The following is a 22,379-nucleotide window of genomic DNA, read 5'->3' on the forward strand; positions in this document are numbered from 1 at the left end:
ACACTTTTTTTTGAATTTAGGTCTCAGATATTTTCATAAAAATATTGTCCGGATCTGTAATGCGAACTTTCGTTGGAAATGTTATCAAAATACTTTCCCGATGGACTAAAAAGATTAACACCGAAACTCCCACGATCGAGACAAAAAATTCCCCCTTTTTCTTTAACTCGGGTGTTTTGGTGTTGAAGATCTCAAACCCCTATCGCAATAAATAAATAATAGTGCTTTGATTTGATTTTAAATCTGTAAATAAATTCAAAGGATTGTTTGACTTCTTCCCACGTGTTTTTTATGAATATATTTTTCGAAAAAATGGCAATACTGCACCCAAAGAAAAATATATCTCAAAATCTGCAACATTTGATTTGCTGCAGAAAATGTCACATTTTATAACATTTTTTGCAGCAAGCCCGTAGATCATTTTTGCCCGCTTGTAAAAATTTCAGCGATCTGAAGTTCTCACCAACACATATAATGCTGGCCCGGCCACGAGCAACACTCCAAAGAGAAGCATGTGTTGGTGCTCTTTCACTCACTTTTCATCATGCGTCCTTGGCGCGGTGGTAGCGTGTCAGATCTATAACCAAGAAGTTGTTGGTTCAATTCTCGTTTTGCTAAGTGTTTTTTTTTGGTGAAATACAACCGAAAAGCCATCGGTAATGTCGATAATTGTCGGTAACGGGCAAAAATGTCATACTCCTATATCGCAAAAAATGCATGAGGACAGTTTTCATGCAGATTCTGATATACTTTCATGCCGCCATGCATCACAATCATGCGACTGCCAGTTGGGGGTGTCAAGTGAATTTTGCCAACTTGTGAAATTGTGCAATTTTGTGTCATCTAAAATTGTTATGTGAGCCAAACAAAATATTTTGGTCTATTGAATGTTTTGTGGGAAAAGCAAAATAGTAAATTGATTATTTTTTAAGAGCGCATTTTTTTCTGATTGGTCGTCAGGATACTACAACTTTGCTAAAGACACCAGCGTGATCAGACAATTTGTTCTTAATTTACATACGTTTGAATATTTGAATGGAATTTTGCGAAAATTGCTCTGAAGCAAATTGGCTTTTGTAAAGAAAATTCCCCTGGAATCATAAATAAATACCTTTTAAGATTTTCGGGGAGAATTGTTCTCTAGTCAAAATAATGCAAGTCTGCGGGAAGGGGATCAAGACATCCTAGTGTTGGTCTTGCAAACAGGTTTCGTCGGATTAGTAAACAAGTCTTAAATAATCCGCCCGGCACAACGCTATCCACAACACCTTGTTTGTACGTTGGTGCATTTTACCCTCACCTTTGAGGCTTACAAACATGGCGAATATTCACCTACGTGAGCGATCAACTCTGGTGCATCACACCCCAGAGAAGAGACTTGGACCGATTCGAGTTCAAAAGTCAACCCCGGTTTGGCTGTGGGGTTGCGAAAAGATTTTATGGTGAAATTTGAGGTGCAAATATTTAGACTTGCAAGCAGCGGTTTCCGGCGGTGGGGATTCATTCATTTGCGGGATTATAAGGCAAAGTGGGAGTCACACAGCTTGGAGCTCGACTGATGAACTGTGTGCTCGCGTTCACAGCAGGAGTGCTTCAGAGAGCGGTTGTTTGCGTAACATTACAGTTGAATTTCATCACGACGTGATGTGTTTGAGCGGGCTTCTTCAAACAGCCGTCACCGCGCGTTGCCATCATCACAAAAGCAGTCATAATTTAAGTTTTCCTCCAATTAATTCCAAAAATTTCCGGTGTCCTCACTCGGGTGCGAAGGTTCCGAATCCCATCATCATTATCCACGGCAGCAGCAAGTAAACACTAATGAGGCGAGAGTTATAGATTTCGGCGGGCGCTGGCGGTATGAGGTGGAGGGGAGTAAAAATTAATTTAAACTGTTATTAGTATCAATTAGGGCGAACAAGCGTCGCACGCACTAGAAAGCAGTTAATGAGTGTGTCGGAAAATTGGATTCTGGGAAAAGGTTGGTGCTCGTACATGATGTAACATACTCAGTGTTACTTTTTAGGAAGAAAATGTTGACCTAAATTTGAAACATTTGGATGTAATTTAAAGCGTGGCGTAAAACAATTTATTAAATTTAAAAGTTTTTTTTTTAATTTTAATTTCGAAAAAGGGTTAACTTCACAAACGCGTTCCAAGACTTTGAAGACACTCCTTATCGACTCCAAACCATCAGTCCGGATGAGGCAAAGGTAAACAAAGACAAGTATTGCTATCTAGCTTCATTATCGTTCAAGTTTTTAACACGCTCCATATTTTTCACGTCAGATTGCCCGGTTATGAGCCAACTTTCCTGTTAACGCTCTCGACGAGTGTTGCATTGTTTCCTGCTCGCCAGCAGCGCTCTGGTGTGGGGCCATTTTATATTGATAAAGTTTCAAGTGCTTCGGGATTGCTGACTGGTCCATCCGATTCGTATCGAAACGGGCCGTTGAGGGAGTGCAACGCCACCCTTTTTTTCCTAGTGTGTCAACTAATTACCGTAATGGGCGTCGATTATGAGCTGTTTAATAGCAGTTTGAGTGATTCCCATTTTAGAAATTGAAAGTTTTTTCTAATAATGAACTGCTTGTTTCGAGCTTTTTGATGGGACATTTTGTTGATGGCATGCTTGCCAATGTTTGCGAAGAGAGTAGAACCTGGAATGGCACTAATTTGCCTGTTCACGAGCATCGCAAAACGGTGAATAGTTATGGGACAATGCCTTCCTGATTGAATGCGGTAATTTGTTTCAGTATAGTCGTTGAGCTATCCGATAATCAAAATTCGAGCGCATAATATTAGAGTGGTTCAAATTTAATTTCCAAACAATTTTCAAGTTATTACCATTTTAAAGCATATTAGCCATTGTTGTGATCATAGCCACTTTTTTTTTGTGTCTTATAGGAAATTTTCTCAGCTTTCCAATGCTAATAAGAGCGAAATGTTTCATCGGGATATTTCTGAGATATCTCTATTTTAAGTTTTTTTTTTTAAATCCTTGATCATTTATTGGAAACTTTTAAATAACAGTCCAGGAAACTTGTCAAATGATGTGTTTCATGTGTATTTTACTGACCAAAATGTGCAAAATAAGACAAGAAACCACTTTGTAGAAGGTTGCAAACCGCTAAACATTTTGAAAATTAAGTTTTAACCGAATTTTTGAATATGTGGGATTTATTCAACTAATAAAATAATAAAACCGTATTGAAATATTACTTTTACAAGAACAAATATTGATTACATAATTGTTGTGTACAAATAACACCGGTCTGCACTGATTCAGCTTGGAATTAGCTGATACAACCGAAATTTATACAGGTTTGAGATTGATAGGGTATTACAAGATTTTTATGAATAAATACCATATTTCCTTAATCAAACACTAACTACAGTCGACTCTGTGGCTGTCGATCTTCTCGATATCAATAATTCTCCATCTATCGATGAATTCTTCAGTCCCTTCAATCTGCATACTTCAATTATCTTCATTCCTCGATATTTTTCCTTGCTTGAAGGATCTCTTTCTCGACGGTCCCTTGGATTCTGTTTGCTTTAAAAATCTCTTCCGGTTGTCAATAATTTCACTTTCTCATGGCTTGCATATACATTTTTCTTGGCGAAACGAAGCCTTGAAGAGTGTTTGACATTAGTTTGTTTTTGTTTGCTGGACGTTACCATGAGAGCAGTTCTCTACGGTATCGGTCTTTTTTCTTTAATTTTAATTTTTGTATTTTTTAATCCGGCTGAAACTTTTTTGGTGCCTTCGGTATGCCCAAAGAAGCCATTTTGCATCATTAGTTTGTCCATATAATTTTCCATACAAATTTGGCAGCTGTTCATACAAAAATGATATGTGAAATTTCAAAAATCTGTATCTTTTGAAGGAATTTTTTGATCGAGTTGGTGTCTTCAGCAAAGTTGTAGGTATGGATATGGACTACACTGAAAAAAATGCTACACGGTAAAAAAATTTTGGTGATTTTTATTTAACTTTTGTCACTAAAACTTGATTTGCAAAAAAACACTATTTTTAATTTTTTTTTATTTTTTGATATGTTTTAGAGGACATAAAATGCCAACTTTTCAGAAATTTCCAGAATGGGCTAAAAATCTTTGACCGAGTTATGATTTTTTGAATCAATACTGATTTTTTCAAAAAATCGAAATATCGGTCGCAAAAAATTTTCAACTTCATTTTGCGATGTAAAATCGAATTTGCAATCAAAAAGTACTTTAGTGAATTTTTGATAAAGTGCACCGTTTTCAAGTTATAGCCATTTTTAGGTAACTTTTTTGAAAATAGTCGCAGTTTTTCATTTTTTCAAATTAGTGCCCATGTTTGCCCACCTTTGAAAAAAATATTTTTGAAAAGCTGAGAAAATTCTCTATATTTTGCTTTATTGAACTTTGTTGATGCGACCCATAGTTGCTGAGATATTGCTATGCAAAGGCTAAAAAACAGGAAAATTGATGTTTTCTAAGTCTCACCCAAACAACCCAACATTTTCTAATGTCGATATCTCAGCAACTATAGGTCCGATTTACAATGTTAAAACATGAAACATTCGTGAAATTTTCAAATGGGCGTAATATTGAATGTTTGGCCCTTTTGAAATGTTAGTCTTGATTTGAAAATTTTGAAAATATTGTTTTCGAAAAGATCGGAAAATTTCCCAAATATTGCATATTTTAACATTGAAAATCGGACCATTAGTTGCTGAGATATCGACATTGAAAAATGGTGGGCTGTTTGGGTGAGACTTAGAAAACATCAATTTTCCTATTTTTAAACCTTTGCATTGCAATATCTCAGCAACTAAAGGTCGTATCAACAAAGTTCGGAGAAGCAAAATATAGAGAATTTTCTCAGCTTTTCAAAAGTATTTTTTTCAAAAGTGGGCAAACATGTGCACTAATTTAAAAAAATGAAAAACTGCGACTATTTTGAAAAAAGTTACATAAAAATGGCTATAACTTGAAAACGGTGCACTTTATCAAAATTTCACTAAGATACTTTTTGATTGCAAATTCAATTTTACATCGAAAAATAAAGTTGAAAAATTTTTGCGACCAAAATTTCGATTTTTTCAAAAAATCAGTATAGATTAAAAAATTCATAACTCGGTCAATGATTTTTTGCACAACCTGGAAATTTCTGAAAAGATGGCATTTTATGTCCTCTAAAACATATCAAAAAATAAAAAAAAACTAAAAATAGTGTTTTTTTGCAAATCAAGTTTTAGTGATAAAAAGTTAAATAAAAAAATCACCAAATTTTTTTTACCGTGTATCATTTTTTTTCCTTCAAAGGATACAGATTTTTGAAATTTCATACATCATTTTTGTATGGACAGCTGCCAAATTTGTATGGAAAATTATATGGACAAACTAATGATGAAAAATGGCTTCTTTGGGCATACCGAAGGCACCAAAAAAGTTTCAGCCGGATTAAAAAATACAAAAAATCGAATGACCGAAAACTCAGAGAATTGCTCATGATTCTCTCCCATAGCTGGGTATCAAGAAAAAAATATTTTCAATCGAGTCTTCATTTTGCATCGTTCTGTAAACTGATGATTCTCTTCCTCGACGGTCCCTTGGATATTGACAACCAGAGAGTCGACTGTAGTTGCATGGCTACAAAACATGTTTTATACTCGAAATTATACTGCAAATAACTGTTGCTAGCTTTAGGAGAAATACTTTTCATTAGTATGAAATTAATATTTCAGTTTTTTTTGTATAAATGATCAAGGAATTAGCAATATTTTAGAAGTTTATAAGACTCTCATCTTGTTTGACGGTTTGTAACCATCTACAAAGTTGTTTCTTGTCTTACTCATCAAAATGTGCAAACATTTTGATGAGTAAATGGCTCATGAAACACATCATTTGATAAGTTTTCTGAACTGTTAGTATAAAGTTTCCAATAAATAATAAAGGAATTAAAAACCAAAAAAAAAAAAAATAGAGATATTTCAGAAATTTACCGATGAAACATTTCGCTTTTAGAAGCATTGGAAAGCTGAGAAAATTTCCTATAAGACACATTTGAAAGTGGCGATGACTATTTTTTTCTGATAAGGTTGTTCTAGAAAACACGCCGTGACCACACAAATAAAAAGAAATCAAAAATATTAGTTATCACAGCAAATGATTCGATTTAAAATAATTGTCATCAACATTTTCAGGGATTTACTTCTGTGAATCAGTGTGTTCACGTTCTGTCACTATGAGAGAGGTTAATGAAAAACAAGGTACTGTGTTTTCCCGAACCCTTAGTGGAAATCCAACAAAACTTTTAGCTGAAAATGGTTGCAGCCAAACCCAGTAACGCATTTCATTCGAATCATTCGAGCATTCATTTAGCATGGCTTTGCTTTGGACCAATTTTCGGGAATACTTCCGCCTAGAAATGCTGATTGCGGAAAATTTCAATTTACTGAACTTCATCAAGAACAACTTGGTTTCGTCGTTTTAGCTAATGGGGCCATCCCCAAACAATGTGGAAATTCTAGATCTCTTTCCTGCGTGTGGAGAATTTTTCATACAAAACAGTATTCTGTATGAAGCTTGAACAAACGTCAAACCCTCTCACTTCTTCAAAGTGACCACGTAGTTCACGGATGGCACCCTTGAAAAGCGTCAACAGCAAAAACCCAATTACCAGCACCGCTGGTCACTTTACACGTAGAGGCAAACTGTGAATGGTATTCCAATTTCTGTTCGTGCGACAATCGAGATTATAATTAAAGCGACTAATTTCCCAAAATTTCTATTATGGTGTTTCCAATTCCAGCAGCCACATTAGTTTACCAAGGAAGCCAGCTTGTCAATTTGATCCCTGCAGCATGAACGAAGTGCTATTAGGTTTCGAATGTTTGCAATCTACTGGTTCTAAGTAGGTACTGAAAATTTTGAATGTATAATTTTCTATGTAGCCGTTTTAGTTAGTACGACTCTTTAATGCAATACAAAAGTTATCATTTTAAAGTGAGTCACTGACTGCGCAGCAAAAAAATGTGCAAATTTATAAAGTGTAAAGTTGTAAGAAAAATTGAAATTTAGCTTATTTTCTTTAATATTGAACTTTATACTTTGAACTTTGAACTTTGATATCGATGAAACAAAAGATCAATAAAAGATTTGTGCGATATCAGGAGAAAAAAAAACCAGAGTATTTTGTGGAATCGTTCATAGAACAACATTTTTAAATTAAAAAAAAAACTCTCGAAATGCTACCATAGATGACCAAAAAAGAATACATTCGATGCGTTTCAATCCAATTAATGCTTTCATACAGCTCATTCCAACTGAAGATGACTCGTTGACGTTTGATGAGACGACCGGTGATGCTATGAGAACGACCGAAGGCTGACTGACGTGTGACATCGTCCGTCGGAAGACAAACCCGGCTCGACTGAAATTCGCATACCTGATGATTTGGAGTGAAACTTAACCCTTGGCCTGCTGGAACAGTAAGTTAGGTGCTGTGCGTAAAGTTGCACATTTGAGAATTTCCAAGAGTTTAATCTAATACTTTCCCTTATGTGGTGAATCATCACAAGGTTAACCCACAGCTCTGTGCGGAAAACTATTAACGCTTCAATGCTCCAAGATTCTCAAAAACGTATTGAATGGCTTAAGAAAAAGTAAGAATCTCGTTTTACTGAAGTTTTATAACCACTGCACGATTCCACCGTTCCCGCAAAAAGTGCGGCACTGATAAAGCACATTGCTGCTGATATTGATGGTGGGACCACCGTCATTGGAGACATTGCGGACGACGACGACTCTGTTCCTAGCAAGCCGAGGCCAGAGAAACTCGTATCAATCGAACTTTTGCCGGATATGGCAAAAGCATGGACAGACAGCTAGGAGTCAGCTGGGTGTTACATTCCTCGCATCGTGCTCCAACACGTGACTAATCTACGAGCAAGCAAAGAGTTGTTGCGCCGCGTGGAGTGTAGTTCTGAATGAAAAGTCCAACCAGACGGTCAGTAGGGAATTATTGTGACATTGTGCGGACAGAGTTGATTACTTGGAATACGGTGTGCCTTGTGAATTGAATTTGAAGAGGTGGTAAAATGTTTTTGAATGTTACGCCCTCGTTCTTCATCTGATATTACAAACTTAATCCACCTTTATTTGGTTGGTGCCTTTCACAGAATTTATAGAGTAATTCAAACACCCCTCTACTTTTTTCGTTGTTAGGAAGAGTTTTCCTGGGAAAAAAATCATGGGAATTGGAAGCTTAATATTGCAAAAAATGCTGACAGCTTCGTAGTATGAAAACAGCTTGAGTTATTTTCTAAATGTACAAAAGTTGTGTTTTCATCTTATTTTCATTGGATTTTCAATATGTTTTGGCAAGATAAAAAAAACATTTATTGTATTCGCGATTAAAAGCTCAAAATTCCGACAGATGGCGCAAAGCATCGAAGAATGACGATTCAAATTTTCGCTATTCGGTTATATAGGAATGCAAACTTAAAATTGAATTTACAGCTCTTAGAACAATTTTTGAGAAAAAATTCAAGTAGTACAAGTGAAAAAAAATGTTTAAAACGATAGAGCATCAAAAGTTAACAAAGTATCAGATCGAATTTTTGCTCAAAAGTTGTTTTGAACGCTGGAATTCAACAAAACAGAATTCGCATACATAACCTCAAAAGGCAAAAATTTCAATCAACATCCTTCGCTCTGTTCTGCTACTCGACACTAGATGTCGCATGTCGTTTAGCTTATGAATGCCAATTGTATTTATTGATTTGTATATATTTTGACAAACGTATTTTTAATTAAATTTTCAGCAATAAGCGTGGTTGGGGCAAAATGCACCGCTTTGATACTCGTTTGCAAAACAGCGGTGTCATCTAGTGGTGACTAGTGAAACCTGCTTTTGCATTTTGCCCCGTTGTTGTAGTGCGTTTTGCCCCAATGTTTTGGTGCATATTGCCCGCATAATTGTTTAAAATGAATCAAAAATATTTTTAGAAATCTGTTTGAGGGGTTTAAAGATTTTTTTCACTTGGATGACGTTGAATGATATCTGTTTATGAACATCTAAATAAATTCTTTCACAGAAATATTGTTATGGTTGAGAAATCACAGTTTTCGTGAGCAGTTCTTTAATAAAAATATTTTGTGAACTTTTCCCATATCTGAAAACAAAGTATTCTTGATGGTTGGAATATTTTACTGATCTTTTTACAAAAAAGGATAAAAACGGTCTTGAGCAACTCTCTACGAAATCGGCCGATTTAGACCATTTATATTTTTTGTATTTTTTTATTTGACTCAAGCTTTATGGGGGCCTTCTCTATGACCAAATAAGCTATTTTGCGTCATTGGTTCACCCTTACAAGTCTCCATACAATTTTGGCTGCTGTCCATACAAAAATGGTATGTAAATATTCAAACAGCTGTAACTTTTGAGTGAATTTTCTGATCGATTTGGTGTCTTCGGCAAAGTTGTAATGGTACACGGAAAAAAAATTGCAGATTTTTTAATCAACTCTTTTTTTTTACAAAAACTCAATTTCCCAAAATAAGTATTTTTTGATTTTCGAGATTTTTTGATATGTTTTAGGGAACAAAAATCCGCAACTTTTGAGCCATAGAGAAACATGGTCAAAAAATGTGCCGCCGAATATGAATTTTTGAAAAAATAGTGATTTTTGGAAAAAATCGAAAGTTTGTACAAAAACAAATTTGACATTATTTTTTAATGCAAAATTGAATTTGCAATCGAAAAGTACTGTACAGATTTTTTGATAAAGGGCTCCGGTTTCAATATATAGCCACCGAAAGTTTCATTTTAGTGAAATATTTGCAGTTTTTCGATTTTTAAAAATAGTGGCCATGAGTGACCATTTCTTTAAATATTTTTTTTTTTGAAAAGTTCATAAAATTTGCTATCAAATTGTCTAAGAGACATTGAAGATTGGACCTCGGGTTGCTGAGATAGAGCCACTTTAAGAAAAAGAAACACGAAAATTGAAGTTTTCTAAGTCTCATCAAAACAACCCACCATTTTTTAATGTCGGTATCTCAGCAACTAATGGTCCGATTTTCAATGTTATAAGATGCAACATTCGTGAAATTTTCCGATCTTTTCGAAAAAAATATTCCGAAATTTTTTAAATCAAGACTAACATTAAAGGGGCTGAACATTGAATATTACGCCCATTTGTAAATAATTGTAAACGCAATCGGCAGGAATTATGAGAATCTCATGATTTGTGTTATTTCATTGCGTTTTTTAAGCTTTTTGAAAACCGAGATAAATTGTGTTTGACAAAGTCTATTTTAATAAGTTAATGCAAATGAGTTATCGTCTGTTATCGCCGTTCAAATGATCGTGTTCCGATAAAGATACTTTTCTCACAAGGGAGAAGTGCATGCGATTTAACCATCGGATTGTTTGCTGTGTAAGTTAGCAATATTCCAAGCATTTTTCACAATAAAACAGAAATTCTTCGAAAAAAAAACCGGTTTCACGAACATAGCTTGCAAATTATTGAACAGGAAACAGCTCAACGAAAGCCTTTCTTCTCGTCCCGACATCAGCCCGGGAAGTCTCGTGTTATTTTTGGTTGCTGCACACAATCACACCCCGAACTGCACACTTTTGCATAGATATGCCTGTGGGGCAGAACAGTTCTATGAATTGGCTCGTATTTATTTAATGCCACACCACCTTCAATATTTGATGCCCGACGAATAACCGACAAAATGTTCGAAGCCACAAAATCGAGGGGCCCCAAACGAGCGTGCCATTGTGGAAATGAATTCGCATTTAATTTGTTGATATTTTCAGGACTGTTCCAAACGGGATTCGCGGAAATTTGATGCCTCAATTAAAATAGGCACCACAGTCACCATCCCGAGCATATCACGCTTTGGGTGTTATTTTTATTCTGGCCCCTTGTTGTGGCCAACGATGGGTAACGAGTGAGCAATGGTGAGCAATAAGCTAAAATTATAAATTTGTATGACGAAACGAGGGAATTCCAAACACATGTAAAATTGAACTTTGAGGTTGTATTTGTCGTAGATTTTAATGCGACTTGGAAAAGGTTCATCGTCGTCACCATCGATGCATTACTGGCAACACTGCCAATTAATTTGCAACATAACATAATGATATGTACGCTATAGCAAGTAATGGGTTTGTTGTGTTTGTCGTTTGCTGTTCGAAATGTGTGTGTGTATGTTTGCATACGCACGAAATGAGGCCTTTGAAAGTTGTCGAAAGCATCGACAATTACTTGTCAATCGCGACGTTTGTGGTCGTATATGGTTAGGTCAATTAAGTGTGTTATGTTGCAGGGTGGCAAAAAGATGTAGTATGTAAACATTGTGTAATATCAAACGCATAAAAGTGTAGCCTATTGTTACAGAAAAGCTAGAACGTAAATGTCAAAATCATATTGTCTACAATTCGCTCTAAACTTCAACAGCCTGATAGTTGTGAGGACTAAGGCGCAGTATGCTTAAACTATGCTGCGTTTGATTCCTCTTATACAAAGCGACTGTGACATTTAATGATTTGACAATTTTGGGTCTTCAAAAAGGGCTGATTAGAGAGTCAATGGAGCGTTTCGATTCGAGTTGTTTTTGCTTTTTTCTACAATGCATTCCTTATGGAAGAACTGTCATTTCTACCACTCGAATCGGTTACTCCATTGTAGCTGTTCAGTTTCAATTTGTGTGTGTGTGTGTACAACCAACCAAACGGGACCACGCGGTCGCTTCTTACAAATTGAGTTGTTTCCATGTATTTTTTTCAGATCTACATTCTATACATGCAAATAACTCGCATAGGCATTTGGAAGGTGTTAGCTCTGCCGAGCTTCGGTGACCCATTTCTACGCTGGCTAGCCGAGCGCGAGGTACTTCAGCCTTATCGACAAGCCCCGCCCTGAAGAACGTTTGGACCAATCGGATTCAAACGTTATTTAGAACTTCCGAACCCTTGTCAAATAGGGGGATGGCGTCGCTATTTTTAGACCACATTTTCCACTTTTGCTCATCGAAACCGACTACTTTATCGACTTCATTTTGCTGGGCGAGATAGGACGCCGTCTATTTTTAGACGATGACTCAGCACTTTTACACTCTTGCGCTTAAAAAAACCAGGTGGCAGCACGATGTAACGCCACGTCCCTATGGACAAGGACCCAGCGCGTATATAGTTGATAGTAACAGTATTCCTAATTCCAGTCATAGCTCACCAAGTCGCGAAGGCATTGTGGTTAGCATTTTTGCTTACCAATCCAAAGGACGGGGGATCGAACCCCGACGACTCGAGTGACTTTGATTTTTCGTTCATGTTCAAAGTTTCAAGATTTATATGTCCTATACTTTCTCGTTGGGAGCAGATGGGAATCGAACCCAGGACCATTCGCTTACAAAGCGAACACCGTGACCAGTAAGCCACGGCCGCTCCTTAATTGTAGCTGTTCAGTTTCTATTTATACATAAACACGATTATATGATTATCAAACGATTACAAATTGTCGCTACTTTTTTCAACTTTTCAAACTAATGTTGACTAAAAACTTACCATGTTTAACTTGCAAAAAGCTGTACGGAAAACTTGCACGTAATGCTTTTTCTTTCTTTTGGAAATTGTCCAAACTCCCGCAGGACCTCAAGTGCACATCAACGCAGATCGTACCGTTGTGACGTTGCCCTCGCAACGGATTGACAGCATGTCCACCGGGAATTACGAGTACCAACAGATACCCGAATTAAGTTTGCTCGTAAGCGAAAAAAAAATTGTAAGTTTATATCCTTTGTTGCCAAAAGTTTGTCCAGCAGCTCCTGCTCCAGCTGAATGCTGCTTCTAGGCAGTATCTGTTTCCCAGAACAACTTTTGGCTGGCCCACAATTTTGTTACCTTATCCTTGTCCTGGAAAATAAACCTTCATGGTTTGCAATTTTTATCAAGAAATTTTTCCCATTTTGAGTTCGGTTACATTAATAATCAAATATTATGCATAATAAATCACAAACACACAACTCTCGGACAGTTTTGGACCAGCAGGGACCTGTCTGTCCAGAGGTTCACGGAGTGCCGAGTATTAGGGCGGTGAGTCTGTTGATGATGATAGCTTGATACCCGTTCTCGGGAGAAATCTCGACCACTGAGTGGCAGCAGCAGCACCGGTAGCACCGGCAAGGGCCAACTTTCGGCCGTAAATGAGCTTTTTCTCGGCCTTTGCCTAAATTGGCTGCTAATGGGCTTTTGACTAGTTAGGAAAGAGGAAAGTTCTGGAAGTTCCAAAGGGCTTACGGTGGCACTGCCCGCAACAGTTGAGAAATATTAGTTTATGCAACAAGTTGCAAAAAGACGATTTTTTCAGCATGTTTCGTACATTTTTTCAAAGAGGATCTTTTCGAAAGATTGGCTGCGCTAGGGTCTGATTAGATTTATTCAGCGAGGTTCACCGAGTTGGATAAATACAACGAGTGATGAAATAGTAGTTTATGCAACAAGTTGCAAAGAGGATTTTTCAGCACGAGTCGTACATTTATCCAACGAGGTTCACCGAGTTGGATAAATACAAAGAGTGCTGAAAAAATCAAGTTTTGCAACAAGTTCCATACAACATTTTTTGCAATTCCAAAAGCACACACTGAGTGAAATTTTATGTCAAATTTTCATGTATTTTGTCAATAAATCGATTAAATAAAAAAAATGTTGAATAGTGTTACTTTACGAAACAAGTGCTGAAAAGTGTTGCTATTCGATTCTGTTATTTTTGGTACAGAAAAGTAGGCTATTTCGTCGTTCAAGAATGACAGGAAAAGTGAGTAGTTTCACGACGGAATTGCAAAAAATTAAGTTTTGCAACGAGTTCCATACAACTTTTTTTTGCAATTCTGGAAAACACCCTTTTAGAGGGTGACGAGCCGGAATTCTCGGGAAATCGGCAATTTTTGGACCTCTCGATTCCCGGGAAATTTGGTCGAGACTCCCGGGAAATTTTATACTTACAAATATCGACCCAAAATTAAAAATTTAATCAGAAAAACATTTGAAAAATTCAAAATTGTTTAGAATATTGGATGTTCAATGTTCGATTCTCAAATTTGAATAAACCAATGCTTCTCTAATCTTCTTATTCTAAAAGTGTAAATTTAAACTTTTAAAAAATTCCAATAGCTATAATTGAGAGTAACCAAAAAATGTGGACCCCAAAATTTACCTTGAAAGCAGTAACACACCAGGAATGAAATATTTATCATTTTTAAGAAGGAAAACCTTTTCAAGATAAGTTTGATTTCCATATCCTCTATCATGCATAGAAAAACTCATAATCTTGTTTTTTTTTAATTCTCGCTGTATCGACGTAATTTCCTTTTTTGATGTCAATAAGTAATTTTGTGTTTTCCATATTAAATTTTATTTATGTTGGGAATAAAAATCAGGCATAATTTGTAAAGTTAGTGTCCGCTAATTGAGAACATTTACAGTTGATCTTAAGAAGGAAAAAATCAACTTAAAGCTTTTACTTTGTGTCGTTATTTATCATATTGCAAAAATGCCATATTGCATAAATGGAAAATTATATATTAGTTATATTTTTACTTTCAAAAAATCTAATAATAAGTTTGTCCAACTTTTGAAAAATCCCTCAGAGCGAATGAAGATTCATAAACATTTTAAACTGCAATTTCTAGTTCCAAAAGGGCTCAAGAAACGATTTTATATTTGTAGATCGAGGTAAAAAATTTAAATGAAGAAAAAGTTCCTTAAAACAATGGTTACTTAAATTTACATTTCATTAGATTAGTATGAATTAATTGTATCTGAATTCATTAAAAGAAACGTTTTTTTACTTTTCTTTTTAAGTTATTGACACTGTTGGCTAGTTTAAAAAAAATCCCGGGTCCCGGGAATTCCCGGGAAATAGCAAAATTCAACTCTCGATTCCCGGGAAATTGAAAATCTCGAGAGTCGTCACCCTCTACACCCTTTGAATGGAATTGTTAGTCAAATGTCCATGCATCATGTTAATCCGCCGCTAAATCAAAACAATGTTTGCATTTTCTAAACAGGTGCTGAAAAGTTCAACTGTTCAGTGGTAAAAGTTAGAATTTTTCAGAATTTGTTCCAGAAAAGTGTTTTTTGCTATTCTGGAGTAAAATTACCTATACTTCTTGCAATTTTTGAATGGAGAAAAGGCCACAGCAGACAGTACTGAACAGTACTGAAAATTACTGTTCAGTATCCATTTGCAACTTGATGCACGGAGAAAAAAGAGTTCCCAAAATCGTGAACAAGCGTTCATGAAAATGGGAACCTCAAACAAAGTGTTCAAATCCCATATTACGATTTTGAAAAACGTACCATAAAATTTGAACACTTTGTTCGTGGTTCCTTGTTCACGATTTTAGGAACTCTTTTTTCTCCGTGTGCTAATCAATGTATGCAACAAGTTGCAAAAAAAAAAATCAGCAAAAATCGTTCATTTATCCAACGAGGCTTATCACACCTCAAAATGACGGGAAAGAGCACCTTTTTAGTGGCGCCAAATATTAGACTTGCCATTTTTATTATTCCAAAGTCTACTAGGGAAAATACACCGTGTTTGAATTGGATTTGTTGCACTAAAACGTTTGTTCCTAGCTTGAATGTTGTTGCTATCAAGGTAAGGTTTGAACACCAAAACAATAAGTGCTGAAAAGTTGAACTTGGTGCTTGGTGGTGACACTGATATGCCTTTTTGGAATGTGAGCTGCCTCTGTATACCATGTGGTCATTTTTTTTTACTCACACTTTGGACGGCACTCACGAATTAAAATGTGATTTGATTTGGAGATTGAAAAAGTACCAGAAAATCTAGAATCAATAGGAGCTTCCTGGGGCTTTCGGCTTTGGAATCCTTGCTTCATTCAACATCACCTCTAATGGTCCCGCTGAACGAACGATGCTCACAGAACTTAATCAAAATGCATTTCAGATTGATGACCATCGGGGGGGTTATTCATTTGCGTCGGACAAAGTGCGGAGATTGAAAGTAGATGGACCGATGGACCCGAATCCCAGAGCAGCTCCAAACGCCAAGTTTGAACGTGAAGAGGAGGCGGGGTTTCCCAAGAAGTTTTGAGAAGCGAAGACCGTGAGCTGCAATCGGGATATTGATCGGTTTGCAGAAACGGTGGGTGGGGAAGTTCGTGGAGGAAATCTAGGAAATAGCTGGATGTACTTTATGAGTTTTGCTGGATGGTTCGAAATGTTGGATAAGCTCAGATCTTGTCGGGTGTAATGGTTGTACTTCCCTCTCGTTGTAACGGTTGTTTTGCTCGTTGTATCGAATTGGATTGGACCGGAGAAAGTATTACATTTGTTGGGGATTTAAAACATCAAGATTACTAATACTTGAATGCCTTGAAATTTTTGATCATTTATTGTTGTTGAAACAATATAAAAAGTATAGAAATTAGTAAAATTTATCAAAACAAAACTATATGCACTGCTTTTTTACGTTGGAACTCTTGTGTAGTTTTTTTTTCTCAGGAAAGCTAAAGAAAAAAAACTTCTATGTGATTTGCATTCCTCTCCAGAATTCCATTCCTTCTTTCTGTGTCCAGCTTTGTCTACAAGCAAGCAAAGCATCGAATCTTTGTTACTTTTCTGACGAACGAATGAATGCATCCGGTCTTGACAGCGATGGCATCCATGAGCTGCTCCCCTATGCAAAGCAACGCTGCAAGTTGCAGCCATGCAGGCGGACGGGGGCTTTTTGAGAAAGGAAACGATTCTCGCGAGCGCCCCCTGCTTGCTGCTGCTGGTGCGATCTGTTGACTGAGAGCAAAGATTTGCCTGGCCTGCTGCAGAACGGTTCGTTTCTTTGTTTAGTGTTTGACGGGGTTTTCCCCGAGGGGAAAAGCGAACATGGAAAAAATGAGCTTTCAATAGATTTCACGGCAGATTGCAGAGATCTGTGAATGCAAATCTTGAAGGAGTTCGGGCGAAATATTCCTAGCGAAATCGCTTAGTGAAAATTGAAGATTCGAAGAATATATGCTAACATTTGATAAAATGTACTTTTCAGCGTTCATTTAAGTGCGGTATTTATCCAACTCGGCACACTTCATTGGGTAAATGGACAACTCGTGCTGAAAAAAAAATCTTCTTTTCGCTACATGTTGCGTAAAGAATAAAATACTATTGAGACAATTGGAAAATCTTTTGAGAAAAAAATATATTTTTCTACCGTTTTTTTATTTTTAAATCCTTTTAATTTTGTAGATTAAGTGGACATATTGAAAATTTGATTTTAAGTAAAAATCAGCAATTTATACAGCAATTCCATTCGAAAAGGGCCTAAACCGAAAAAAAAGTTCTCCGATCGGGCTCAAAATTTTTCTGGGGTTCCTTGGCCAAAATAATTAGACCCGTATTTTTTTGTTTCACCATTAGGGTGACCTACATCGTGCTAGGGTGGTTCGGAAAATGGCAATTTTCGTCTCGTCATTTTTCGCAAAAACCACTTTTTTCAAAAAATCTATAATTTTTCCGAGGAATCCGATAACAATATTTTCAGACATAGGCTTTTTGGTCCTGAAACGGTCAAAACGCCATTTTAAGTTTTCATACGACTTTTTCAAATGTTAAGCTAGATTTTTGAAGCTTCTTACTATTTTTACAAATAGCCAAACTAATCACCTTTCTTTTGCGTCTAAGACAGCTAAAATCCGATAAAATGACGCGGATATATGATTTTTTGAAAAACCCGATTTAATCCCACCAGGTGTGAGGTAGAGCCTTTCTTACTAAAGAATTTAACTTCTTTCAATTCATAACATCGACTTGATACAAAAAATCTTATGATGAAAGCAAGTTGTTATTAATGATGTGTTTTCCAAAAGAAATTGAAAACGCAATTTTCACCAAAAGAATATTTTTAAATATACAGATTCTTAATCAAACAAGCGTTTATGACAAACGCAAGCATGGCAAGCTTCCCATGCGCCAGTGACGACACACACCGCGGTTTTGGTTTTCTAGTTTTGGTAAGAGCCCAAAAACCGAACAAAGCAGGCGCAAAGCAAAACCGAGGTACAAGTTAATCGCACAGTGGGAAGCTTGCCATTCAGCATCTACGAAAGTGAGAGAGTCAGAGATAGATATTTTTACAACCGCACCACTACACACTCAATCGCAATACCTTAGGTAGATAGCCATTGGCGTCGCGAGCATTGAAAACTTTGAAAACGATATAAAGCTTAAAAGCTTAGAAAGCTCCTATTGGAATCCAATGAATTCTGTTAAATAAACTTACGAAATCACGACAAAATGAAGCCTACTTAAAGGCGATTTTAGGAGCACACGGGAAACAAATTGATTGTAGCGGGATGAATGTCCTATGCCACAAAAGTTTTTGCATAAACATTGGACAGTTATGCAAAAAACGGACAGAGGAAAAGAAACCGAAAAGCTACGATATCTTACATGTTGAAGGAAACATCGGTAGACAAGCTACTTCAAACGAGTATAAGTCGAGCCAAAACATATATGCGCCAGCATTCTCGCGCCAGTATTCGAAGCTCAACTTGACAATTTGGCGATGAAGCGTCGAAAATCAATGCAGTGTGATTTTTTGGCGATTTTTCCGATTAAAATTCATGCTGTATCGTCTTATTTACGGAGATGAAAATGACGTCCAGCCTTAAAGTAAAACCTATACCTTTCTTTAGTAAAAAAGGCAAAAAGTAAATCGTTCTAAAAGTTGTTCGGGATTGCCGATCGATGTCAAATTTGTTTTAGATGCTCACTCATGGTCTGTACTATGAATGTAGGAAGAAAAATGTTGGCGAAGGTCACCAGGTGGGCTTTTATCTTTTTTTAGGGATTTTTTTTCTTATGGTAGGTTAATCAAACGGCTCTAACTCCAGAACCATATTATGAATCTGGATGAAAATCTGGGAGGTTGTAGAGCTCCAAAAATGCAATATTTGAGATATAAAAGATATGAAAATGAAAAAATGGACCATATTTTCACTTGAAAACTGTGTATTTTGTTGAAAAGTCTGTCCACATCCGAAAACAGATGGATATTTCGAAATTTGAGCGGCAACTCGCCCAGGTTCAGCACACTAGCTTTCATCTGCATTCAAAAGAATCAAAATCGGATTCAGGGGAGCTGAGAACGACGCGACACAAAATTTGGCAAAATTTTACCACATACGAACATCACTCGATCTCCACGAAATTTATTTTCTCAAAATTCGAGGGTTGGAGATAGACGAATTCTGTTAAGATGAATCGATAGATCGTCGAAAATCAATGCAGTTTTTTCCGATTTTTCCGATTAAAATTCATGCTGTTTACGAAGATGAAAATGACGTCTAGCCATAAAGTAAAACCTATACCTTTCTTTAGAAAGAAAGGCAAAAAGTGGTTTTTACGAAAAATAACGAAAATTGCCATTTTTCGAACCACCCTAGCACGATGTAGGTCACCCTAATGGCCAAACAAAAAAAAATACGGGTCTAATTATTTTGGCCAAGGAACCCCCAGAAAAACTTTCAGCCCGATCGGAGAACTTATTTTTGGTTTAGACTCTTTTGAAATGGAATTGCTGTATATTTAGGTCTTTTGTGGTCTCTATTGCAAGTTTCTGATCGAAACTAGGAGTCCAAAGGCTTGAATGGGGAGGCCACACAAACCTCTTTTTACTCCAAGGAATCATCCACCCCAAGGTTCGAACTGACGACCCTTGTATTTGCGAGTCCAACCGCCGCCATCGATTCCACCGGAGCAGGCTTGGTTTGTTGTGTTGTTTGTATTTATAGTAGGGAGACGACTCCCACACTTGGAATGACTTAACGGCCTTACAAAAACTAAGGCCGAGACCGACGTTTTACTTCCCCATTCGATGGAAGGTTGGAGCAGATGGGGATCGAACCTATGATCAGCCGCTTACAAAGCGGACCGCTTAACCATTCGGCCAAGCCTGCTGCATTTTGGGTATATGTTGTCCTATTTTAACGTGACCATCCGCATTGACATACTATATATTCATTTTCTTCTTATCTTTCTTCCTATTTTTCATTGTTTTTTCACACTTACTATCAGTCTTTGTGAGGGGATACTGAGCTCGATTTGCTCTCCATCCGCATTGACCTTTTATTATCTATGATTTCCCTTGTTATTAGTAGTTAGAATCAAAGCCGGGGATTGGGGGGGGGGAAGCATCAGGGCAGTGGACAGTATGATGTAATGGCGGAGACTGTATGTGGATAGTGGAAGACCAGAACTACGTCACAAGGGGGAAATAGTTTATTAATTATACAATTCTTAAGGATTGTCTAAGGAGCGGCCGTGGCTGACTGGTTACGGTGTTCGCTTTGTAAGCGAATGGTTCTGGGTTCGATGCCCATCTGCTCCCAACGAGAATGTTAAGAACACCTAAATTTGAAATGATGAATATGAACGAAAAATCAAAGTCGCTCGAGGTTCGATCCTCCGTCCTTTGGATTGGTAAGCTAAAATGCTAACCACTAGGCCATGACGACTTGGTGAGCGTGGACTGGAATTAGGAATACTGTTACAGAGAGCGAGTTGTGGCGCTATAACCACGGCAAATAGTGTCCAGGGCATTCGTGGAAATACAATGTCCCATCCCAGAGGGTCCCGGAGTACCAAACCTTCTTAGCATGGTGCTCCCAACGAATACAACCAAAATCTCGGAGCGTATGGTGGTGTGTCCCCACGCTTCTTCCTCCCTGTCGATTCAGAATTGTGTTGTTGTTCGAACACTCAGTGCTCAAACTCAACCCAATTACGAGTCATCTCTGCGATACGGCTTTACGCAGTAGGCCTGGCCGCTTTAACGCTTGTGATGTTTCAATGCATTCCGATGCAATGGCGCACTACAAATGTTAATAAATGACAAGAAGAGTGCTAGGCGTCATCTAACCTAAGGCACTCTCCAGGATCCCTTCGAAAGATTGGCTGCGCTAGGGTCTGATTAGATTAGATTAGATTAGATTATACAATTCTTAAGGATTGTCTAATTACTACATCTATTGAACCCTGTCAGTTTCCAGCTGTCTGCCAAGCCCTTTATGGCTCCCAACAGGGTGCGAGCCCTGCTTTTCAGCTTTGCCTGACATTTTTTCGGAATTATTGGAGGTTACTGTCGGAAGGAGATTCTCTCTCCCTGAGGACACCGTGAGTGATTTTGCTTGTTCGCTTCCAACCATCCCCTTTTGGCTCTTCACACGGCAGTAATTTGAAGATGTTCCCTTTAAGTCTGAGCCACTGTAATTCTAGGCAACCGCTACATAGGTCATCCTTGTGGCCCTGTTGGTTATCATATCAAATCAAATCAATGTTGTCCTATTTTAGGGTGACGTACTATATGAATGTCGCCTCAGCTAATATTGAAATTGGCCCTGAAATTGTAACAAAAAGATCTTCGTTCCGCTTTGATAAACGTCGTGCAATGTTTGCTCACCAAAAACGCAGTGAATAATGAGAGACTTTTCTTCTTTTCCATTTCAGGTAAGACCGCCAACCGGTTGTCCATCAGCTGGAAGCTGGAAAACGAAATCAAGTGCCTCCACGAACAGGTAAATTTACACACCCTTTCGCCAAAATGTATGCAATGCCGTGTGCTGTCACCGTCGTCGACGTCGCCGCCGCCGTATAATTAACCCCAATGGGATGACGGCCGCTCCCTAGATGCAATGCAATTGTTGATGGTTCAGGATGGCCACGGTTCGCGGGATTTGTTTGGGAACGGAATTAACGTTTTGAGTTCATACGGACGGACTGATGGAAGGGTTGGCGGTGCCTTCATAATCTAGTTCTGCAGCGTTGGAGTTTCGTGGAACCGTGACCAGCATGATTCAATTAAAATTCGTTTGTTTTGCGCTTACGCGCAGCCAAGTCTGGGAACCGTCCCAGCGGTGACACGAAACTTGTCGGGTGTGCGCCCAAAGGTAGGCAAATGTAATTTTTACCCCTGGTGGCGTCGGGGTTGGTTTATTTCAGCTAAGCGGCCCGATATTATCCTTTCCGGAGTGTGGAAACCCGACTGGTGGTCACAGTTCATTTCCGGTGTTCCGGCGCACTCACAGGTCGGACCAATTTCAGGTGCATTTGGTTCAAGTGGTGTGGGAAAAGTTTTGACTGCACGTTTACGGTGAGACGTGCGATGGGGGACATGTGTGGCAGTGAAGTTGTTTTAAATTGTGTTTGCAAAAGTTGGCAGATCGCAGTTGGATGCGACAGTTGCAATTGCTGGAACGATTGTATACAGTTTGAATTTGAAAGTGACTGATTTCGAGGGTCATTTTATTAACGATTTTCGGTCATTCCTGTGCAGTCGTTTCAAACACTTTAGGAT

At 37.6% G+C, this 22,379-nt stretch overlaps 1 protein-coding gene across 13 annotated transcripts in view; it reads left to right on the plus strand.

The window, feature by feature from the left end:
* LOC6032190 (peripheral plasma membrane protein CASK) overlaps positions 1 to 22,379 on the plus strand; it is a 614,477-nt gene that overhangs the window by 164,096 nt on the left and 428,002 nt on the right. The window contains exon 11 of one of the 13 annotated variants that reach the window (XM_038258182.1): positions 21,533 to 21,600. The exons of the other annotated variants lie outside the window; for them this stretch is intronic. Coding sequence (XP_038114110.1) covers positions 21,533 to 21,600 — 68 coding nt within the window. The remainder of the gene's footprint in view (positions 1 to 21,532; positions 21,601 to 22,379) is intronic. 13 annotated transcript variants of the gene reach the window in all.

This window comes from Culex quinquefasciatus, chromosome 1, assembly GCF_015732765.1.
Source record: "Culex quinquefasciatus strain JHB chromosome 1, VPISU_Cqui_1.0_pri_paternal, whole genome shotgun sequence".
NCBI lineage: Eukaryota > Metazoa > Arthropoda > Insecta > Diptera > Culicidae > Culex > Culex quinquefasciatus.